General features: G+C 37.5%; 1 protein-coding gene across 2 annotated transcripts in view; it reads right to left on the reverse strand.

Moving 5' to 3' along the window:
- LOC140170183 (neural cell adhesion molecule 1-like) overlaps window positions 1–21636 on the reverse strand; it is a 126498-nt gene that overhangs the window by 14902 nt on the left and 89960 nt on the right. For both annotated transcript variants that reach the window (XM_072193511.1, XM_072193512.1), the window contains exons 2-3: window positions 7054–7239; window positions 6236–6367 (exon numbers count right to left, since the gene is read on the reverse strand). In XM_072193511.1, the coding sequence (XP_072049612.1) occupies window positions 6236–6367; window positions 7054–7239 (318 nt within the window). The remainder of the gene's footprint in view (window positions 1–6235; window positions 6368–7053; window positions 7240–21636) is intronic.

The raw sequence follows: 21636 nt of genomic DNA on the forward strand, positions 1-21636 counted from the left end.
CACATAGGTTTCATATATTGTGAATAAATTGTCTTTCTTTGTGATACCGTATTTGATTTGTCTTTTGCTCCACTTTACGTTGTTACGTGTTATTTTATTAACCGGAATCCGTACCAACTTATAAATACCCCTTGAGGAAAAATCATTACACTGGTGAGCAGCGGTGAGATTTCGATGCATTTTTCCGAAATCATGGATGAACCTACCGGCGCTACCGGAGGTTATAATGGTACGGATTTTCGTGAGTTCTTAGAACAAAGCAAGGTAAGGCTTGATGAAATAAAAAGCCGAAATGTTCCACAGATGAGCGAAAACGCTTATAAAAGTAGGCCAAGACCTACAGGAACGAGTTACCTTGACTTTGATTTGGAGTCTACAAGACCCAAACACACACAACCTGAGTCACCCCGTGAATCAGAGGAAGGGTTTTTACCCTCACATGGCCCGTACAGATCCAGTACGGTAATGCGGCCATATAATGAGTGTAGGTCATCAAAACCATTGATGAAACCATCAACTTATGATGGCACTACACCGTTGCCAGACTATTTGACACAGTTTGAGCTAATAACCGAACTAAACAACTGGCAACAAGATGCCAAGGCCATATACCTGGCCAGTAGTTTGAGAGGAGTTGCAAGAGCAGTTTTAAGTGATCTTGATGAAAAATCAAGACACTGCTATAAAGCTATAGTAGGTGCACTTGAAAGACGGTTCTGTTCTGAAAACAAAGCCGAGCTCAACAGAACGCTCCTTAAAAATAGGATGCGAACAAAAGACGAGAGTCTCCCAGAACTGGCTCAGAACTTACGCCGTATAGCAAAATATGCATATCCAGATGCACCATTTGCATTACAAGATAGCTTAGCCAAAGATCAGTTCCTAGATGCGCTACAAGACACAGACCTTCGCTGGAAAATTTTCCAAGCAAGGCCTAAAACCCTCGATGATGCACTTGAAATTGCAGTCGAGTGTGAGGCTTTAAAAGGCCGAAAACCAAAGAGCATCAGGATTTGGTCGTGTTAGGGCGGTCGGAACGGTAGAAACATCCACCCCCAACAAACTGAAGAGCTGTTAACCACCCTGGTTACAATGGTCCAAAAGTTGGCTATTAATCAATCAGAGAATAAGGCTGCTCAGCAAACTCAACGTGCTGGTGAGAGTACAAATAGCGGTCAAAGATATCGCAACAATTTCAACACACGCAAAAGCTATACATGCTATAAATGTGGCCAGCCAGGTCATATACAAAGACATTGCAGGGCACAGGGTGTAGGCCTACCCCAGAATGCCGCTCAGTCTAATACTGGTATGACATCAAATAGTTCGGAAAACCGTTAGAGACCGATCTCGAGGGTCAGAGGTCGGTGGAGACAGATGTGTATGTAAATAAATGTGATGAAAGGCCCAAGCCTGAATTTGAAAAAGGCTCATTGATTATAAATAATGAAGGCATATTTGTCCATGCCGGTGTAAATAATGTTGATGTGAAATTTATGGTTGATTCGGGAAGCCGCCCGACAATTTTAAGTTGTGAAACATACAATCAAATGTGTAAAAATACCCAACCTCGTCTGCAAGATGGCTCAGGCTTGAAAGCAGCAGATGGCCACCCTCTTCCTAATATGGGAATTGGCAAATTTCAACTAGACATGGGGGTCATAGATGTTGAACATAACATCTATGTCGCTGACATAGATGAGGAAGGCCTATTGGGGTATGATTTTTTACACAAGTATAAGTGTGATATCAATTTAAATTCACAAAAGTTGATTGTACATAGGCCTAACCCTGGACAAACTGAACAGACAGTGAGCACAAAAGATGCCAAAGAAGTCTGTCACCGTATTGCTGTGAGGGAGACAACCATCATCCCCCCAAACAGTGAAAAACTGGTGCCAGCAAAGTTATTGACAAAACCAGATTATGACGAAATGGGTGTGATTGAGCCGCGTGAAGTTTTTGTAAAAAAACACGCTGTAATGATTGCCAGCACACTCATAAACCCACAAAGTGAAATCATACCGATTCGGGTACTCAATCCAACTTCAACGCCTATTAAAATTCACAAACACACCATAGCTGCCACGTGTCATGGAGTGTCAGAGATTGTGAAAAACAACTCCGATCATGCCGATAGCACATGCTGTCGAAACGTGACCGATGTTGCAACAGATAAAAAGGCGGGAGAAAATAGCGTCCATGTGTCGACGCAAAAGTGCACTCCTGAGGAGGTGCAAAATTGCGTCCCTGACCATCTGCTTGATCTGTGGCGACGCAGTTGTGCAGAGTTAGATGAAACACAAACCGAAAAGGTTACTCAACTACTCTGTAAATATAGTGATGTGTTTGCAAGCTCACCCGATGATATTGGGTTAACTAATCTGGTTGAACACAAAATTAATCTGAGTGACACAACCCCAATTAAACAACCCGCAAGACGAAAACCAATTCACATGCGAGGTGAAGAAAAGCGCCATGTTGAAGACTTAGCAAAACGAGGGTTAATAGAACCTTCAGAGAGTCCATGGGCGTCACCAACAGTGTTGGTCAAGAAAAAGAACGGGTCGACGCGTTTTTGCGTCGACTATAGGCGTGTAAATGAAAAAACCATCAAAGATTCATATCCGTTGCCTCTTATTGGCGATGCACTGGACTGTCTTGAAGGGGCAAAATGGTTCAGCACTCTGGACCTAGCCAGTGGTTATTGGCAGGTTCCAGTGGCTGAATCTAGCCGACCTATTACAGCCTTCGTGTCTGAAACCAACGGACACTGGCAGTGGCGAGTCCTACCCTTTGGCCTCTCAAATGCTCCTGCTTGCTTTGAAAGGCTCATGGAGAAAACACTTGCTGGTCTGCAGTGGAAAACTTGCCTCTTATATCTGGATGACGTGATCAGTCACGCTACCACCTTTGATCAAGCCATCCAGAGACTTGAGGAGGTTTTCAGCCGCCTTCGAGGCGCTAACTTGAAACTGGGGCCAGACAAGTGTGAACTCTTTCAAAAGAGCGTCATCTATCTTGGGCATAAAGTATCTGAAAATGGTATAAGCACAGACCCAAAGAAGGTAGAGGCAGTCAAGGACTGGCCAAAACCAGAAAACTTAACAGAGACACGGTCATGGTTAGGATTCACGTCCTACTACCGAAGATTCATTAAGGGCTATGCAGACATAGCTAAACCTCTGTATACCTTAACAGAGAAAAATGTAGCTTTCAAATGGACACAAAAGTGTGACGAAGCTTTTCAAAAGCTGAAAGATGCACTTATAACTGCACCAGTCCTGGCACATCCAAGCTTGCAATAGGAGGCATGGCAAGACCACGTCAACCTTGTCATTGCCTAATGGGTATAAAATACCCAAGAAGGCCAAACCAGCACCAAGTACTTTGACAACAGAAACTTTGTATGCTGGGCCGTCAGACCTCCCAACAACTGGAGAGTCCACGACCAGTGAACCAGGGCCAGGCATCACATCTACAACAAGTGCTGTACCCATGACACCAGACCATGACGTCGAAGACCAGACAGACCAGCCTCCAATGACGCCTCTTACAGTGACTTTCAACAGCAACCCGACTGAGACAACAAATTCTACCAGCTACATCGTCAAAACCAAACCCACAGCAAATGACCTGGACTTCATGACAACGTTGGCGCAACAAGACACCGACCAGACGCCCAGACACCCAATTGGACAGCTCTGTCACCAAACACTCAAAATGTCTCGTTTGTTGGGGAGGAACGCGCTCGCGAGATCGGCGTTGAGCACTTGAAAAGTGGAGTTGTAGTTATCCGGACCATGGAAGAATGTACCTTACCCGACGGAACACACTGTAGATATGGCGAGGAACGTACATACCATCCCCCAGCCAGCGATTACTATAAAAGTTTGGGATTTTAAACAACTAGGCCAAATTGAACTTTCAATTATTCAATTTTAATGCTACCAATTCCATCCAGCGTCATAAATGTTTTTTGCATGTTTTCTGTTTTGTTTGCTGCAGGAGGATTATCATCATTCAGCTCATTTCATCGTGACTTTTACTTATTTGTTTATGCCTTCTGAGTCTTTTTAAAGACTAGGGCATAAACGCAGCATCGTCATGAAGATTACCACAGTGCCAGGATTTTTATAAACCATGAATATTTTATCAATTGTATTATTGTAGGGTAAGTGTAACTCGCTCCCTTTTCTGATAATGTTACAAATTGTATATTGAATGTTTTTGACACTTTTTGGCTATTTCCCTTTAGGCCCGGCTGTTGTTAAAATGTTCCCTTGTATCCAAAAATTGTGATCGATTATTCTAGGCCCTAGCATTCTAGGCCCTAGTGGTTTTCTGGTTTTCATTGGTTTTATCAAAATTTGTAAACAACAGCTAGCGAGTTATATTTACCCAAACTTAGGCACCGCTGACATGACAGAACTCAACGTTAGGCCTTTAGGTTGAGTTTAGGCGTAATTTTAAGATCTATTTAATTGAAATGAAAGCAAAATTTCCAAATTTGTAGGCACCCAAATTTAGGCCCATTTTTCACGAACTGTTTTCGGCACTTTGTTGTTTTTACATGTACAAAAATTGAAATGCATTGACAGTAAGCAAATTTGAGTAGATGCAAATTCGCGGGGCTTTGTGCCACCGCTATTTTTGATTAATGAAATTTTATATCTTGGCCACTGTGTGAGCTACCAAAATTATTGCTTCATAATGTAAATACTTGTTTCGGTGGAAAAATTTTCAATGCATCTTTTACTGTCACCAAAATTATACGCATTATTTTAAAATCATTTATTGTACAAGATTTGAGTACAAATCTTTTTTTTATAGGTGGGGAGAGTGAAATGCCCTGAGCCTACGGGTGTCTCCCTATCTTTTTCAGGCTTTACCTTTTTACTTGTATATTTAAGCTTACTTCAAATGATGACTTGGGCGATGTAAAAATGCGTCGCCTTTGACTGACGAACGGACATTGACCTGGAGAGTTTGTTGACCGATCGACTCGGGCATGATCATGACGTATTGCTTCAGTATGCACAGGGCGCACATCCTGAATTGGCGTTTTCTGGCTATTTTATCTTAATGATAACCAAATTATTCCTTGTTTTATGATTAATTAATGCTAATTGCGATGTTAATTATCCCCATATTTCCCTTCTGCATGGTTGCTAATGTGTCTCTCTTTTTGGTACGCTTATTGCGGCGAAAGGTAGACGCATTTATGCAAGGCATTGTAGATGGAAAATTGCGTCGCCCTCTTGTGGCGACGTCCCTGATTGGCTGTACTGTTGTTGAGCAGTTGTGGAGGAGGGCAGGCTTTACTTTTTTTCGCATGTTTTGGCGCCTGCCTACGTGCCTCAGCAACAGTCGGTCATCACTTTTGTTTCGGAGCTTGTCATTTGAACACGTACTTTTATTTCTGTGCATCACTGTACGACTTACCATTATTTTAATGACATGACAATTCATAATAGCGGTTTTTGTCACATAGGTTTCATATATTGTGAATAAATTGTCTTTCTTTGTGATACCGTATTTGATTTGTCTTTTGCTCCACTTTACGTTGTTACGTGTTATTTTATTAACCGGAATCCGTACCAACTTATAAATACCCCTTGAGGAAAAATCATTACAGTATCTATCAAATTTGGTTCGTACAAACAGTACAGGACACGCAATACGTGACGTAGGAGGCTGGCGAAATACAAGGCTGGCAGCATCATTCAAAATAGACTGTTAGCAGTTACAAAGTGAAAAAAACATACTTACTGTGGGGTAAGTTGTCGCACCTTCACCGTTTTGAAATCACATAATTTTGCTTTCATACTACATTTAGCATTGTTTGTGAAGATTTCATGCTTTAGTGTTTTGTCAAAAACGACGATATCGCATCCGCCACCATCTAGGTTCGTATCTATAATAGCATTATGTAATGTTGATATAGAGGGCGCTTGTATATGTCGAAATTTTACAGGAATTTTGGGTTCTGTGTCATCTAGATTTTAAATGGGAATGTCAGGACCAACCCTGGAGAGAAGTATGTCACATAATGGGCTATTCCAGTTGAGATCCGTTAACATGGCCTTAATCTTCCACACAGTTGATGTTAATATCAAATGAGGTTACCTAAATGGGTGATTCCTTTTACAATCTTCACCTCATGTGATTGAGGTTATGTATGTGGGGCAGGTGTATGTATTTCACAATGGAATAGTCATATGTATGTACTTACAGTTCCGCGTTTTAGCCCATTCAATAGAATGATTACGCCGATCGATCACAGCACATGGTAGTACTACGCTGTCTCCCTCTGATGCCCTGATTTTCTTGATATCAGAGTCAACAAACCTGGGTTGACCTGGAGCTGCAAAAATATCGGAACAATTATGTTGATTAGTATCTTTTAAATCAAAGATTTTGCAGCTAGTGTTACCTCTACTAGGTTTAATTTAAACTATAATATATATTCTATTCTGTTCTGTTCTTAAGCCGAAGTTGCTTTTCGTCATCATCATCATCATAACATTAGCATCATCATCGTTGTGCCATCATAATCATCACACCAATATCGCCATCATCATTATTGTGTCGTCGTCATCATCATCATCATCATCATCATATAATTCTAAACAAAACTACAGTTCTTACTCAAATTTGTGAGATTGGATCTTAATTACACTTGTACCCAAATAATTTCTCTTTTCCAAAAACAGTTTTCTTGTATTCCTAATGAACCATTCTAGAGAGTATTTCTGTAATAGTGCTATTCGGATATCCAGGTTGAATATCGGATTTAACTCGCCGAATTCCAGTTCGTACCGTCCACGTAGATGACAGTGTGCACCGTCACCCCAGAAAAGAGGCATGGTATATAAGAAAAAGATAAAATATTATGTAATATAGCGTAAAGCTGAATTTATACTTTTGCCCTTTGACCGATGACGTAGAGAACTTCCCAACGTAACAGAAAACGCGCTACTCCATTGGTCAAAAATTAATCGCTAATCGCTCAGCACTTAGTATAAATTCAGCTTGACACACCTAACAAACCTGATGTAGTGGTACGTTGATCGTTGACACATTTTGACACGAACGATCCTGGATTCGAGACAGGTGGTATTTGCCTATTCATGATGTCCATACATTGTTGTACTTCTTCAGTTAAAGTAAAAGTAGTTGAGCCTACGACGACTTGGTTCTTTGTTGCTTGCGTGGCAACAAATTCCTTGCTTATACCTGAGAAGATACAAAATTAATTTATCTGTCATTATGTCTAATTATTATAATATAGATATTGTAATATCAGCAAGCAAGATATTACACTTACTAATGTAAGATTGCTAATTTATAATTTTCACAAAAATGTTAACATGATATTGATATTCACTATCTGGTATGTTTCCTTAACAAGTCCATGTTGCCATTGAGTAGACCAATGTCTATAATGAACGGATTCGTGACCAATTTGCCGTTGAAGTGACGTCATAATCGAATTAACTACCATAGCAATAGAGCAATACAATGTTTGAATAGATCGCCCTGCACTACAAGCAGATTGTACTCTAACAGATGCGAGTGATCAGCATAATATGCATATTCTATAAAATTACGATACAGGTCTTTATCCCTGTTCTTTGAAATCTATGGTTTAATGCATAGGTGTCGAGTGAACATTGTAGTGCAGGGCGATATAGTTATAATAATGTATTCCTCTATTGCTATGGTAGTTAATCCGATTAACTACGTCACTTCTACGCTGAATATTGATCTTATCATCAAACTAGCGATATTATCTTGCAATCTACTTGTAGCCTAAGTTTTGATAATTAAAAGCACAAATCAAAGGTTCCGAACTTGAAAGCCGTAACTCACTATGACCAGCTCTCACAAAATGAGCATTAAGTTGGCTCCTTGCTTTGGTCTTCAAAAATCAATATTTCCTCCACAATGTTTGTTGTTTTCTATTGAATGTTGTGATGATTAAAGGACTGTATCTCCTATAGTGCCCTGACGACTTTATGCTCATTTTGTGGGAGCAGGTGATTGTGAGTTGAGGCTTTCTGGCTCTCAACCCTAGAAATATCCTATATACAACAAATAGGATGCTGCACCATACCAGAACTTATTCAAGATCCTATACCGTAAAAACTCGATACTTAGCATATGTGCTTACTATCGAACGCTTTTGAAAACATGAAATTGTATCAAAGTCCGGCGCTATACCAACTGAGCTAATGGGGTTGAGACACACATTTGCAGGTTTACTAGTTCGTATATACCTATATGTATTGATAATTTGCTCAAAACCCTTTACACTTTTGTGGATGAGGCTCTTCATGTTTGCATGTTTTAATAGCGCTCGATAGTAAGCACACATGCTAACTATCAAGTTTTTACGGTATTGCTTCCTTTTTTTTTGGTTCCAAGCCCACCGAAGAGGACATTAATAGCGTCGCGACCCATAATTATTATTCGTTGAAAGATCTAATCCTTTGTCTAAGATATTTGAAAGATTTTTATAATAACGCTCTCCAGCATAAAATTATCAACAGTGTAAACGATTGTATAGCAAGACTAGTTTCACTTGCAAGGTCTTTTATTTACCTTGTATATCAATTTCAAATCTGTTTGACAGAAACGTTTGATACTTACGACTTACTCCTAAATTCGAACTGCTTATCTATGCTCCCCTTAACATAATAAAGCAATCCAAGACGTTTAAAAGGTAATTTTTTTATATCACTGGAAACCTCTGGCAAAAATGTTTATGTACGAAACCTTTCTTGCTGATTAATTCAATTAGCAAAGATATCGTTAAAATATCATCAACTGAAATTTTGAGACTAATCTTATTTCGTGGATATCTGCTGAAAAATGTCATAAAAGAGGATGGATGTTAACATTACATTACCTTCATTATAAATACACCTCCTAATAAATCATTAATAGGTCAAATGTATATCATCCACGTCTCCTCAAACTTTTGATGGCGTTTATTTCGTCACAAATATGTCACTATGTTAAGCATTCACTGATAAATATTGCAACATCTTAGAGGGTCTGCCTGGATGTAAGATCAATTATTCATTATGAAACTACACTAAAATTGACAATTTGTCATAAACTACTAATAAACGTCAAATTAATCTGAATTAAGCCACGAATGTTTGACATAAAATACCACGTTTAGCCCATAATTCATTGATTTTTCTCGATATAGGACTCCAGGCTTTACGTCCAGTGTTAAATCAACTACAGTAATTTTGTGATGACGATTAACTCTGAACAGTAACGAACGATTAACGATGAAATATTAATGAAAGAGGCCTAACGCACTTTAATTTAGTCTCGAGTTGTCTCTGCGTATATGCCAACGGCAGGATCCCCATAGGGACCCTTCCCGTCACGTATAAGATATGGATGACGTTCTCCCATTAAGTATTCAAACCACTATAGCTATCTACACCAGTCAGAGGTTTAACACCTAGTTCCGTAAGATATACACATTCATTTTCATCTTGTTAAAATATAGCGACTTATATCAAATATTATACACAACGTTGCGTGTGTTCTCAATGGTTTCGGTAAGGTAATACCATTATGGTAATGTAAACTGTGTGAACTATCAAAATAACGATATACACTCGGGGTAGAATTTCTAGTTCGAGTCTCCAAATTTGTTCTTTGATTGCCACTTAGTAAGATATGATTTCACGATGGATGCACTATATCATTCCATGTAAAATAGAACACCATTATGTGAACTGGTTTCTGGGATATTCTTAAAAGTAATGTAAGATTGGTAGTTAGTCTTGCTTGTGCATTTAGAGAGATTTAACAATATAAAAGTCTTAAATCATAGTCAAATTTATGATTTCGGATGTGATCGAAAAAAAGCAAATGTTTATAAACCACAGTACGGTTAATGTTCCTAGCCTTAAACCATGTTGTCTTAATGTGTCTTAATGTGTCCAGCAATTGATTAATGTCCAGCACAATGTCCAGAACTTACCATGACGTATAATTAAACATCATGGTCTACCACCCACTATAAAGACATGGCCCTATCTGAACATGCTAAATACCATTAAGGGGCGAAAAATGTTTGAAAAGAGTAATTTGGGGAATTTTACTAAAATTAAATAGCATTGGTCTTTTATATGCGACCATCCACCACGAATGGGCTGTAACGTCGATAGACCTTGTTTTGAGATGCGGTCCATTGAACTTCTCAGGAAACAATAGAAAACAAAGGATTCCTCAACTCTGTTAAGAATGAAATCAAAACTCGACCGTGCGGCCCGGTTCCGTCCGATTTCCATTGTTTAGAACAATAGAAACCGAACGGAACCGGCGGTCAACCGCCGGTCGACTTTTGATCTAGTCCCTTACTGAGTTTGTTTATTACCGTGCATACAAGAAACAGAGATTGTAATATTTATATCAATGTAAAGCTAATTTCGAATGTCTAGCACCAATGTGTCTACCGTATTCGAAAATTTCATTCATCCAATCGAATTTGGGGAGCTGCATAGATAATTGGTGGATGTTACAATATAAGTGCGGATAGGTTGGGTCGGCTGCAACCGGCCTAATTGATGGATCTGATACGAAATTACAGCGCTTTAAATCCTTTGGAAAATGCGCTATATGATACCAAAGTGTATGTATTTATTTATTACCATTTGTTGTCCTATACACCCTTTCCAAAGTCATGTTCCATTTAAAGTATATTCTACCATAAGTTGACACCATTACCTTTGCCCTATTTATGTGCAATCCGTGCAATGTGGTGCAGGTCATGCTCCACAATTTACTGAACAGACTATAAATAACTTTAAGTTTAAAGCACGTATAAGTGAGTGTTCAAACCATAAGTATGAAGTCGCTATATTACACACTACCTGTGTCCCTCTGCTCTTTAATACACTATGGGCAATTGAAAACCAATAAATAACGTGCAATGGTGCAAAGCTACTCACGGGATGAAGTTAATTGGCATAATGTGCCTAAGTAAGAACTCACCAAGGACATGACAACCGTGATACTTGCCAATTCAATAGGAAAAGAAATGAATGAAGAAATTTCAAACCTAATGCGTGGGAAATATCATAATCTTTACCTAAATGTAATCTTGAACCTATCCTTTCCAATAATAACTACAGTTGCTTTCATCATATCTCGAAATGACATAGGAGAATAAAGAGCAATTAGATCTTTTCAATTTCTTGATATTTAGTCGACATTTGCAAACATACCTTTGTAACCTTTGTCGGTTTATATAACGTGTATAAAACGTTCAAAATATTCTAAAAAGAATGGTATTTAAGTGTTGACAAAATATTTTACAATAACGTTAAAAACCCCACCTTTTTACATATGAAGAGCTTTGTTTCAAAACCCCTTACATCCACTTGCCTAATTTTGAGAATTATCAAAAATCATCAAAATAATCACTGATATAAGGTGTTTTGCAACAAAAGCAGTTTTTAGCGGGATGCTCATCCTACACAAGCATCCCACCAAAAACTGATTTTGTTGCAAACCCCCATATATCAGTGATTTTTTGATGATTTTTTGATGTGTTCTTCATTATATAAAACACTGGTTTCGTATTTAACTTGCTACGTTATCATGACCTTTATATAACCCAATATTTATATGTTATTAAAACGTTTTGAATAAAGGTTTTAAGAACATTTTTGTGTTTCCTGGGAAAGTAACTGGTACTTCTTTTCCACACTGTGACATCCCAATGGTGTGATGGCTCTGATATACTGCAGTTACTGTTCATTTTCCTATACACAATACACAACACTCTCACCATTGACGCGTGACCTCTACAAACAGTGTATGTTATAGGTATAGGGCATTGCCTAGTTAACGTCACTGTGTAAAAAATAACAGGCCAATATGTTTTGCACTCTCTGAAATTCTAGAAAATATAGTTTTGTAACATGTCCTAAATTTTTACCAATTTAGATGTTTGGAAATATTTGAACTTTGGTGATTTAGTAAGAAAGGGCACGCATGGCCTGCAAAATTCCCTGTGTAAATCGAATGCAACTTTTAGTGACTATCACTCACTTGTGGACCGCTCTCTTCCGAAGGGCATTAAAGCTAAACCACTTGACGGATATTTTCTGTACTTGATGTCAATCAAGAATAATGTATATATTACATGTAGGCTAACTTCTACTTCTATGCATGTTCTCATCAAAAGCCTGTTCAGCAACTGGATGAGGGACTGCTGTGCGGTGCTTCTAGCAGTAGAAGAGTAGCAGTACTGAGTAGGTGGGGCATCTGCAAATGTTCGTACCTCCCTGATATGTAAGTTACAAATAACAGCAAAAACAACTCCCATATCTGTCCATAACTTTGGTCAGTGGAGCGAGCCAGGGCATTTCAAGTGGGTGATTATTGATTGCCAAGTGCCATATTTGGGCATAAGTACAGTCCAACATTCAATGTGGAGGATGGACTAGACTTTATCGATTGATTTTGCTGGAGTAATTTCCTGTTAATCAGGTTTAAGTACTGCAAAGGTCGAATCATGTTTGCTGTGCAGAATAACTGCACTATTAGCTGTGTTAAAACTATCCTTAAGTTTCACATGTAGCAGGTTATATACAAAAAAGTAGTCTGAATATATGCTTAATTCCATTAAATTCGAAGCAAAATAAGTGCGAATTGTTTTCCTCTCTTAATATTCTTAATACTTTTACATTTAAAGCACGTACAAGATAAAGCGTTAAAAACATAAGTAGAAAGTCGTTATATTACACAACATATGTGCTACATTGCTCTTTAATACACTATGGACAATTGAAAACCACTAAATAGCGTGCAATGGTGCAAGGCTACTCAGGGGATGAAGTCCCAGAGTTAATTGGCATAATGTAAGAACTCACCAAGGACATTTCAAGTGATACTTGCAAATTCAATAGGAAAAGAAATGAATGAAGGGATTTCAAACATAATGAGTGTGTTAAACATGTGAAACGTGCATCATACCTAAATGTAATCTTGAACCTATCCTTTCCAATAATCTCAATTGTTTTCAGCATATCTTGAAATAAAGAGCAATTGGATCTTTTCAATTTCTTGTCTTGATATTTAGTCGACATTTTCAAACAAAGCTTTGTAAAGTAGCTGGTACTGGTAGTTGTTTTTCCACATTGTGGCATCCCAATGTTGTGATGGCTCTGAGACAAGTTCAATACGAAATCAACAGTCAGTTCCTATCTGAATGGGCTTAATGCCTTTAAATTCGAAGCAAAATAAGTGCGAAATACGCTTTTCCTCTCTGAATATTCTTAATAACTTTTACGTTTGAAGCACGTGCAAGATATAGCGTTCAAAACATAAGTAGGATGTCGTTATGTTACACACCCTATGTGCTATATCGCTCTTTAATACACTATGGACAATTGAAAACCAATAAATAGTGTGCAATGGTGCAGGACTACTCACGGGATGAAGTCACAGAGTTAATTGGCATAATGTGCCGAGGCAAGAACTCACAAAGGACATGACATCCATGACACAAGCAATTCAACAGGAAAACTGAATGAAGGTATTTCAAACTGAAATTTCAATTGCAGATTACATGTTTGTGTGTGTTATATCGTTTAGGTATCGTATTCAGTTCTTACCCAACACCTAATCTTAACTTCGTAACTATATCATCCTTTTGTGCCTGTCAAAAAATGATAATTCTACAACGTGTGTTATGTAATTAAGCTGCAATGACAATTTTCTGTTGCATAATATTGTTTTTGTTTATATTCCATTTGCATGTTTTTGTAGCGTAAGTCTATTGTAGCTTAAGTCTCTTGTAATGCGCTTTGGTATTTTATGATCAAGCGCAATATAAATTCTTATATGTATGTTTGTATGTATGTATGTATAAGTAATTTCATCGGCCTAAGGATATACGATGTATTGTTGGTCGAAGCAGCCAAAACAATGGTATGAGCGAATGGTAGTGAGCTTTATTCAAATATCACAGGTACACTTTTGTAGGTCATGTGGTTCTTGAGTTATGTTGTAAAGAGGGCTGAAACAACAACACTTTTGTAAAATGTACATAACTCATTAACAATAATAAATTAAGCAAGTTTTCAAAGCATATGATTTGTAGAATGAACTTTTGCAATACACAGAAGTGTTATTTTTCAATAATATATTGATGCAGATAATGAAAATTGGGCCGGTTGCTGCTTCGACCAACAATACCTCGTATATCCTTAACCGAATTTTTTGGTGCAAAATCCTGTTCATTGTACTCCCCATATAACTCTACGATAGGTTTTGAAATGTACAAATTACGTTTCCCACGAGATTTTCTTGCAAAATAGGATAATCTCTCGGAAAACAGTGAAAACAAGCGTTCATATTTCATGAAGTTATTGTGGCGATGATGAAAGTCAAATTTAGATATGTTATAATTACTATTGTATAGCAGCTGTAATCCTACAAATATAAAGACTACGATAAAAACTTACGATCAGACCGATGTTCGTTCGTTAGGCCAAATAAAAATAAAAAACATGTTCACGTCCCTCCCGCTTCCTTTTTTGAGGTTTCTTCAATTATATTTTTATTTTTTGAAATTCAGTCATAACTTTTCTATGTCTAGGAAGTAGAGATGCTTTGTATAGCCTTGCTGATAATCAAGAAACACCTTTGTGATAATTAGAGGGGCCTATCTCTCAGAACAACAAATAAAAAGAGGCCTCCTCCTTTTTACAGGCATTTTTGGGTGCGCTAAAACAGCTCTAATTATGGGTATTTACACCGATTTTGCGATAAAAAATAAAAAATAAAAAGCCCCCTCTTCCTCCTTTTTTCAAAACTCGGACGTGAAACATGTTTTTTATTTTACTTGGCCTTATGTCATGTATGTGTAGATGATACGCTTTAGTGTAACTACAATATGTGCAATGTACGATGTCCCTCTGTCGTGTTCACACAGTCGGATTTAAGTCACTTAATACCGGTAATCAATCACTAATACCGGTTATAATTCGCTTATTAAATACCGGTAATAACTCACTTATATCCGACTGTGTGAACACGACTTAAGCATGCTTAATATCTTAACGTTTTAGAGCACGTACAAGGTAGTGGTCAAAACATAATATTAAGTCGTTATATTACACACTCTCGGTACCTCTTTGCTCTTTAATACACTATGGACAATTGAAAAGCAATAAATAGTGTGCAACGGTGCAAGGCTACTCCAGGAAGAAGTCATAGAGTTAATTGGCATAATGTGCCGAGGCAAGAACTCGCAAAGGACATGACACCATGACACCACATGTATCAAACTCAATAGGAAAAGAATGAATTTCAAAATGACCTTGTAATTAGCAGATTACAGTTTCCGCTCTTATATTTGTGCGTGTTGCAAACCCTAATCTTTTAAGGTTTAAAAACCTTACTTGAACCCGGGACTTGGACGTCATAACAAAGGATATGATTCTTTTGTGGGCGACATACTCTTTAGGGTCCACGGTATGTTCTGTATAAATTGAAATAAACGATTGTCTTACATCGGATTTTCTATTACTTAATCAAAATTTAAAAGTTCCAAATCCTGTACACACTCGCATATTATAACGACATTGTTATTTCAAAGTTCATACAATTATCATATGTAACATTCTATTTGCACACTCAATGACTCAAGAAAGGTCATATCTATGTTTATACGTTAGTTATCATAATAATATGTGACCAATCAAATTAAAAATACCGTAGATGTCATCAGAGCCGGATTTACCATTGGGCCAGAAGAGCCCCGAAATTGCTATGTACATCTGACTTTTTAAGCCCAAAAACGCCAAAATAGGGTAAAATTACACAATCCCTTTACATAGCAAACTTCCCCTTAATTTCGGGCTATAAAAATAGTCTGAAATTTAAAATTTTCGCGCAAATGTCGTTGTAAAACTGGAACATAATATGACACGATCTGCTCCATGGGTGCCAAGGAGGCATTTTTGAAAACTGAGTTACAATAATTATTACCATAAACAAACATTACGCCATCATATACAGATAAAACACCACAGGTCTAGCATACTTGGTTCTAAAGTTCTGACGTCTATTTTCTTATGTATTTTATTGTTTTTATTCCATATTTTTGCCTTTATCTCGATTTCAAATTTGCCGCCTTTGGCCCCCAGGGACCAGATCATGTCACATATGCTTTCGTCTCCCTCTAAATGTTAATGCTTCCGCCACCATTGTTGATCTTATACGTAAACCAAAACTTGAGTGCACATGGTGAGTTTGCGGCCTCCAAATGTTGGCCTGCTACCGTGCCCCCAAAAAGGTAAACCTGGTGCTTGTTGTCATCTATTTTGTGAATAGGATGCCATTGTATAGGTCTATATGTATATAGTTCCAAATTAAAGAACTGTTCTTTGTGTTAGAATTGGGGCCTCTTTGCTGTTAACTAGCCTACATCATATATATGTGTCTGATACGTATACAATGAAGTAGCGTGTATGCAAGTAGTCTGGAAGACAGTTTCATAGACACTGTCTAAACATTGATGTGAAAATACTTAGCTACTAAGGAATGCATTTCACAATATTAAGAAGAAGATCTCGTCTTAACGTTAGATTCAATTAAACACATCGTCTCAATTATCATGAACATACGATAGTCACGCGAGAATGGTTTAAAGCCACAGTTTCTATATTTAAAAAAATATGTTATGCAATTAGCCCGGGGGGCTCTTCCATGACAGATATGCATCATGTGCCTCGGGATAGACCCCCTTTTTCAAACCGGCTTGTACCCAATGACCCCCTTTTTTGTGTATGGTCCTAACTATTACCCAATGACCCCCTTTAAAAAAATTCATGTACTCAATGACCCCCTTTTTCTATTTCCTGCTATACCCAATGACCCCCTTTTTAATTCCCAAATTGAGGTGGTATTTGTGTTCTCCTCCAGAAAAAATGAGATTTTTCACATTTCCAAGGTGGCCAAGTTGTTTTTACGCAGTTTGGCACTTATTCGTTATGTGTACTTAATGATACTCTTTTGGCAATCCTGTACTCAATGACTCCCATTTTACTTTTTGTTACCCCAATGACCATCCTTTTTTCAAAGTTTCATACCGAATGACCCCATTTTTATTCAGGTTGTGTACTGAATGACCCCATATTTTTGTAATTGTACATTTGACCTGAATGCCCCCTACTTTTAACATGGCCAAGGCACATCCCTGCCATTTCAGATAGGGAGTGCCTCCCCCGGGGCAATTAGATAGTATGCTATATTTAAGGAATCGAATAGCAACGTTTATTTTATTTGATATCCTCGTTTTCAAAATGAAATTGGATAGGTCTGTTTTGCTCTCAGGTCCCACAAAAAAATACGTAAAAACGTCGCTATCCGAGCCCTTATAAAATACTCTAGTACATGTGCAACATTACGCTTGATTGTCCATACGTACTATGTTTACTGGGTACATAATGCAAATAAATATTAATTTTACCTGCTCATGGTGCACTATGGTTATCTTTCATATTCCCTGAAATATTATGTTGCACTTGCAGTATTTATGGCGGATCTCAAACATGTCAGTACACAGCATAGTAGGCTTCTACATGCATAGAATGACCTTAACTGGGAAGAAAAACTCATACTTCAGAACTTGAGGTTAATTTTCTAGCTATGCTTATTGATTGCAGGTTATTGAACTTTGCCTTCGTAGAGATATCATTGAGGCCCATAGCTTAATGAAGATTCTTTGAACTTTTAAAAATACTTCAGCCATTGTTATCATTAATTAATTTCTAATGTGCTCTAATTAATCATGTTGACAAGCTTGGGTACCTTGTGTACAGGTAATCGCCTAAGACATTTTTATTTTTATTATAATCACTTTGGCCATATCTCTGGGCATAGATACTAAATGTAATATACAGACCTCTCTTGCATACACTCTAAATAATAAAATAAATAAGAAAATTACTTGTTGCGTAAAACGGAAACAGGGCAACTCAATGAGTCAAATGGAATTCAATATTGATTAAAATATGTTCCCTTCTTACTCAACATTGAGTAATTTTGAATTTACAGTGTGTATAAATGACTTTAACATTCGTAGTTTTTGTCATGTGAACTACGTATACATTATACAAATCAATCCTGACAAACACTGGACCCACTTGATCTCCATCTTATTCAAAAGCAAGTTTGTTTACCAACAATAGAATGCATGTCTGAGTCAACGGGTTAATTGAAATGTGTCAACATCACGACTCGCGAGTATATAATTTGTAAATAGATGGTAACTATAACTCGAAAAAGGGCCTTCCGTTCATGTGATGTAGTTTATGCTTGATTGATCCAAAACATTCGCATCTAATAGTGCACAGTTCTTTAACCCCAAAACATTTGTATATTCATTGAATGACCTTTGAAAATTTGGGTACAAAACTCATACTCTGCAACATGAAGTCAAATTTTGCACTATGATTGTTTAATTGCGTTATTGGACTATGACATAGTGAGAGAAGTATGCCACAATATTTGATCATTAGCGTCAATCCGTCTTGAAGTGTGTGGGAGGGGGAACGCCTTTATTCAAACGGTGAAAATAAATGTCTAAAATTTATCCGAGGTTATGAACTTACTCGGATAATAATCATATTAGGCTTATTAATCACGTAAATTATCACATAGTTTTAAAAGATGACATTTCAATAGATCACAAGGATACCTTTGACTGATTGGTCAATTAAAGTAACAGTATTAGTCAATCATGAAAGGAAGCGTCACTAACAGAGCACATGGAATCAGGGTGTTACATTTTACAGACAATCGTTTATTTCAGCTTAATTACAGATTTTGTACACCGGGGTTGTACTATTAAGCATTCTCACAAAACGATTATATTCAAGTGAGGGTTAAGATTAGGGTTTGGGTATGGGTTTAATATACCATACCCGGGCCCTAAACAAAATTTTAACACGCACATACATATTAAAAGTGAAAACTGTAACCTGTGCCAATTAACTCTGTGACTTCATACTGTAAGTATAGCCTTTCACTATTGCACACGTACTATTTAGGCCTATTGGTTTTCAATTGTCCATAGTGTGTTAAACAAAAGCCATTTCTTAAAGACAATAAAACTAAATTACAAAATAAAGTAGTCGATACATAGAGCATTTTTGTTCTGCGTATTTTGATACCTCATTCGGTACGATACAACTTAATTTCCTAACTTATACTAGCAATTTTTCAAGAGTTTTTCAAAAGTGACGGAATTGAAGCACTCAGATATTGATCACAAAGGAGAGAGCGTTCATCCGTTAGGCTTTATTGAACCCGTAACAATAAGTAGCATAAATTGCCTTGAAGGAGGAAATATCAAAATTTGTCAGATTTGAAACTCGACTATTTGTCTTTCAACTGAGTATAGCTTAGTGGAATAAAATCGTACCGAATAAGGTATAAAAGTACGCAGAACAAAATTCTCCATCTATCGACTGCTATATTTTTGCAATTTAGATTTAGATTCTTTAAGATATGGCTACTGTTTTTAGTGTTCGGGTACTTTTTTGGCGCAGTACTTTTAAGATTCTTCGGAAGTGTTTAAAAACACTTCCGAAGAATCTTGGCCGACTTCTAACCGTCTCTTAAAGTCATATTATAACATTTGCTGAGGAGAACGCCCTCAAAAAAATTTAAATTCTGTTTTTTACACGATTGTAGTGTATTTTAGTAAACAAAGATACTCTGCAAAAATCAAGACTTTAGGTGCTGTAGTTTTGTCAAAATCGGAGATTTTGAATAAAACGCAGGAACCGTCGTTTTATTATTACGATGCAAATACTAATCGAACACGTATGCGATGTTCATAACACATAACATGGTACGTACACTGGGTGCGGGACACACACATCAGAGGGTCGCACCGTATTACAAGTAATAGTAGTAAATTCCCATTTTCTTTGCTTTACCTCACTTGTTCGGCTTAAAATTAAAAGGGGACATATCTGACAGTAAAAGCTAACATTTGATGGAAAATAAATACTAATCTGATTTTACAGGAAATGTTATAACATGGCTTTAAATACCAATAAAGGACGGATTATATACTTTCGACTTTTTTTACATGTCCCATATTTTCTCGATTATTTGGCTTGTAAAATCGACTTAAAATTGAATGTACGGTAACTCAACCATGTCCTATTTGCTTTTGATTTGTACCAAGAAAGAGTTTTCACATTTACTGCCGTATTCGTCGTTCATCTATAGGCTAATATAAGCGTTTGAATGACTAATTGACAATAAGAGTTAGTCCTTTAATTGTGCGGCATTTCACACACTCCCATCATACTAACTTGGACAGGAAGCGATAGACCGAACGAAATGCTATTGGCCCCGGCATGTCTAAAAAACTGTAATATTTGTCACGGTCGTTTGTTACCAATTCGGTATTGCAATGCAGGGCTATCAATCACACAGTCCGCGCATAATCCCTGGGGGAGTCCACTGACACCCGGTGGCTAAACCAACAATATCCTCAGACTTTAAAACATTACATGCTTTTATATAGGGCATGTCAATAAATACACCCACTTATTCATAAAGCTTAGTTTAAAAATACTTTCCAAATTTTAGTATCCATATAAAACATGTAACAAGTATAGCTATGAAATACTTTACAATTTCAAAATTATGAACATTATCTTTCCTCGTACCAGAGAATGCGTAAGTTCATGCAACCTATTGCAGGTGGTCAATTACCACCGGCTCTCTCAAATAATTTTAACCAAATATTACGTGATTAATTCCTACCTACTTATATAGCCATTCCTTAAGTACTTTTGAGCACGTTCTATTTTTTCTCTAATATTTACACTATTTTAAATAACATTTATTTGAGGGTGAAAAGCCCGCGATCAAAGAAGAACTTTTGTCGTCTGCTTTAATGCTGGTTTCATACTTTCCTTCCACTTGCCGCTCTGAAGATGATTTTGCTTTACTGCGCAGTCGCACCAGAAATGCTAGCGGTGACCAGCGGCAAGCCGATATATCGATCACTCCACCGCTTTGCCCAAGCGGCAGCATCGCTGGGAGTTGAATTCAAATCAACTCGGAGCGGTGCCGCACTGATGTATGAGAACAAAATACGATTTTAGAGCGGTGCTGAGCGGTAACATTGGCTTTCAGAGTCATGCCGCTACAGACAAGTGCAAGCGGCATGATGAAGCGACACGCCGCTCAACGACAAACAGCAGAAAGTATGAAACCAGCATAATTCGATACCCCTGCACAGAAGGTTGGTGTGGAATTTGGCACAACATGAATGATGTGGCAAAATAGCTTGAAACCATTGCAATGTTACCCGGTATTGGTAACAGCTCCAATGAATATATAAACACGGTGTTTAATGATTAACTAAAGCTAGCGTTCTCCCCAGGGTCGTTGTATTTAACTCTGATGTGATAAGTTATGATGACTTTAACTTTCATATCAGGTAACTGATCCTTAAGTTTTTTCACATTAATTCAGCGCGGTTTCCTTTTTGGTCACACAAGAACGATTTATTTTATAACGGTAGGGTCAATATTTGCGCGAAACTAACCGCTATTA

Source organism: Amphiura filiformis, chromosome 14 (assembly GCF_039555335.1).
Source record: "Amphiura filiformis chromosome 14, Afil_fr2py, whole genome shotgun sequence".
NCBI classification, from domain to species: domain Eukaryota; kingdom Metazoa; phylum Echinodermata; class Ophiuroidea; order Amphilepidida; family Amphiuridae; genus Amphiura; species Amphiura filiformis.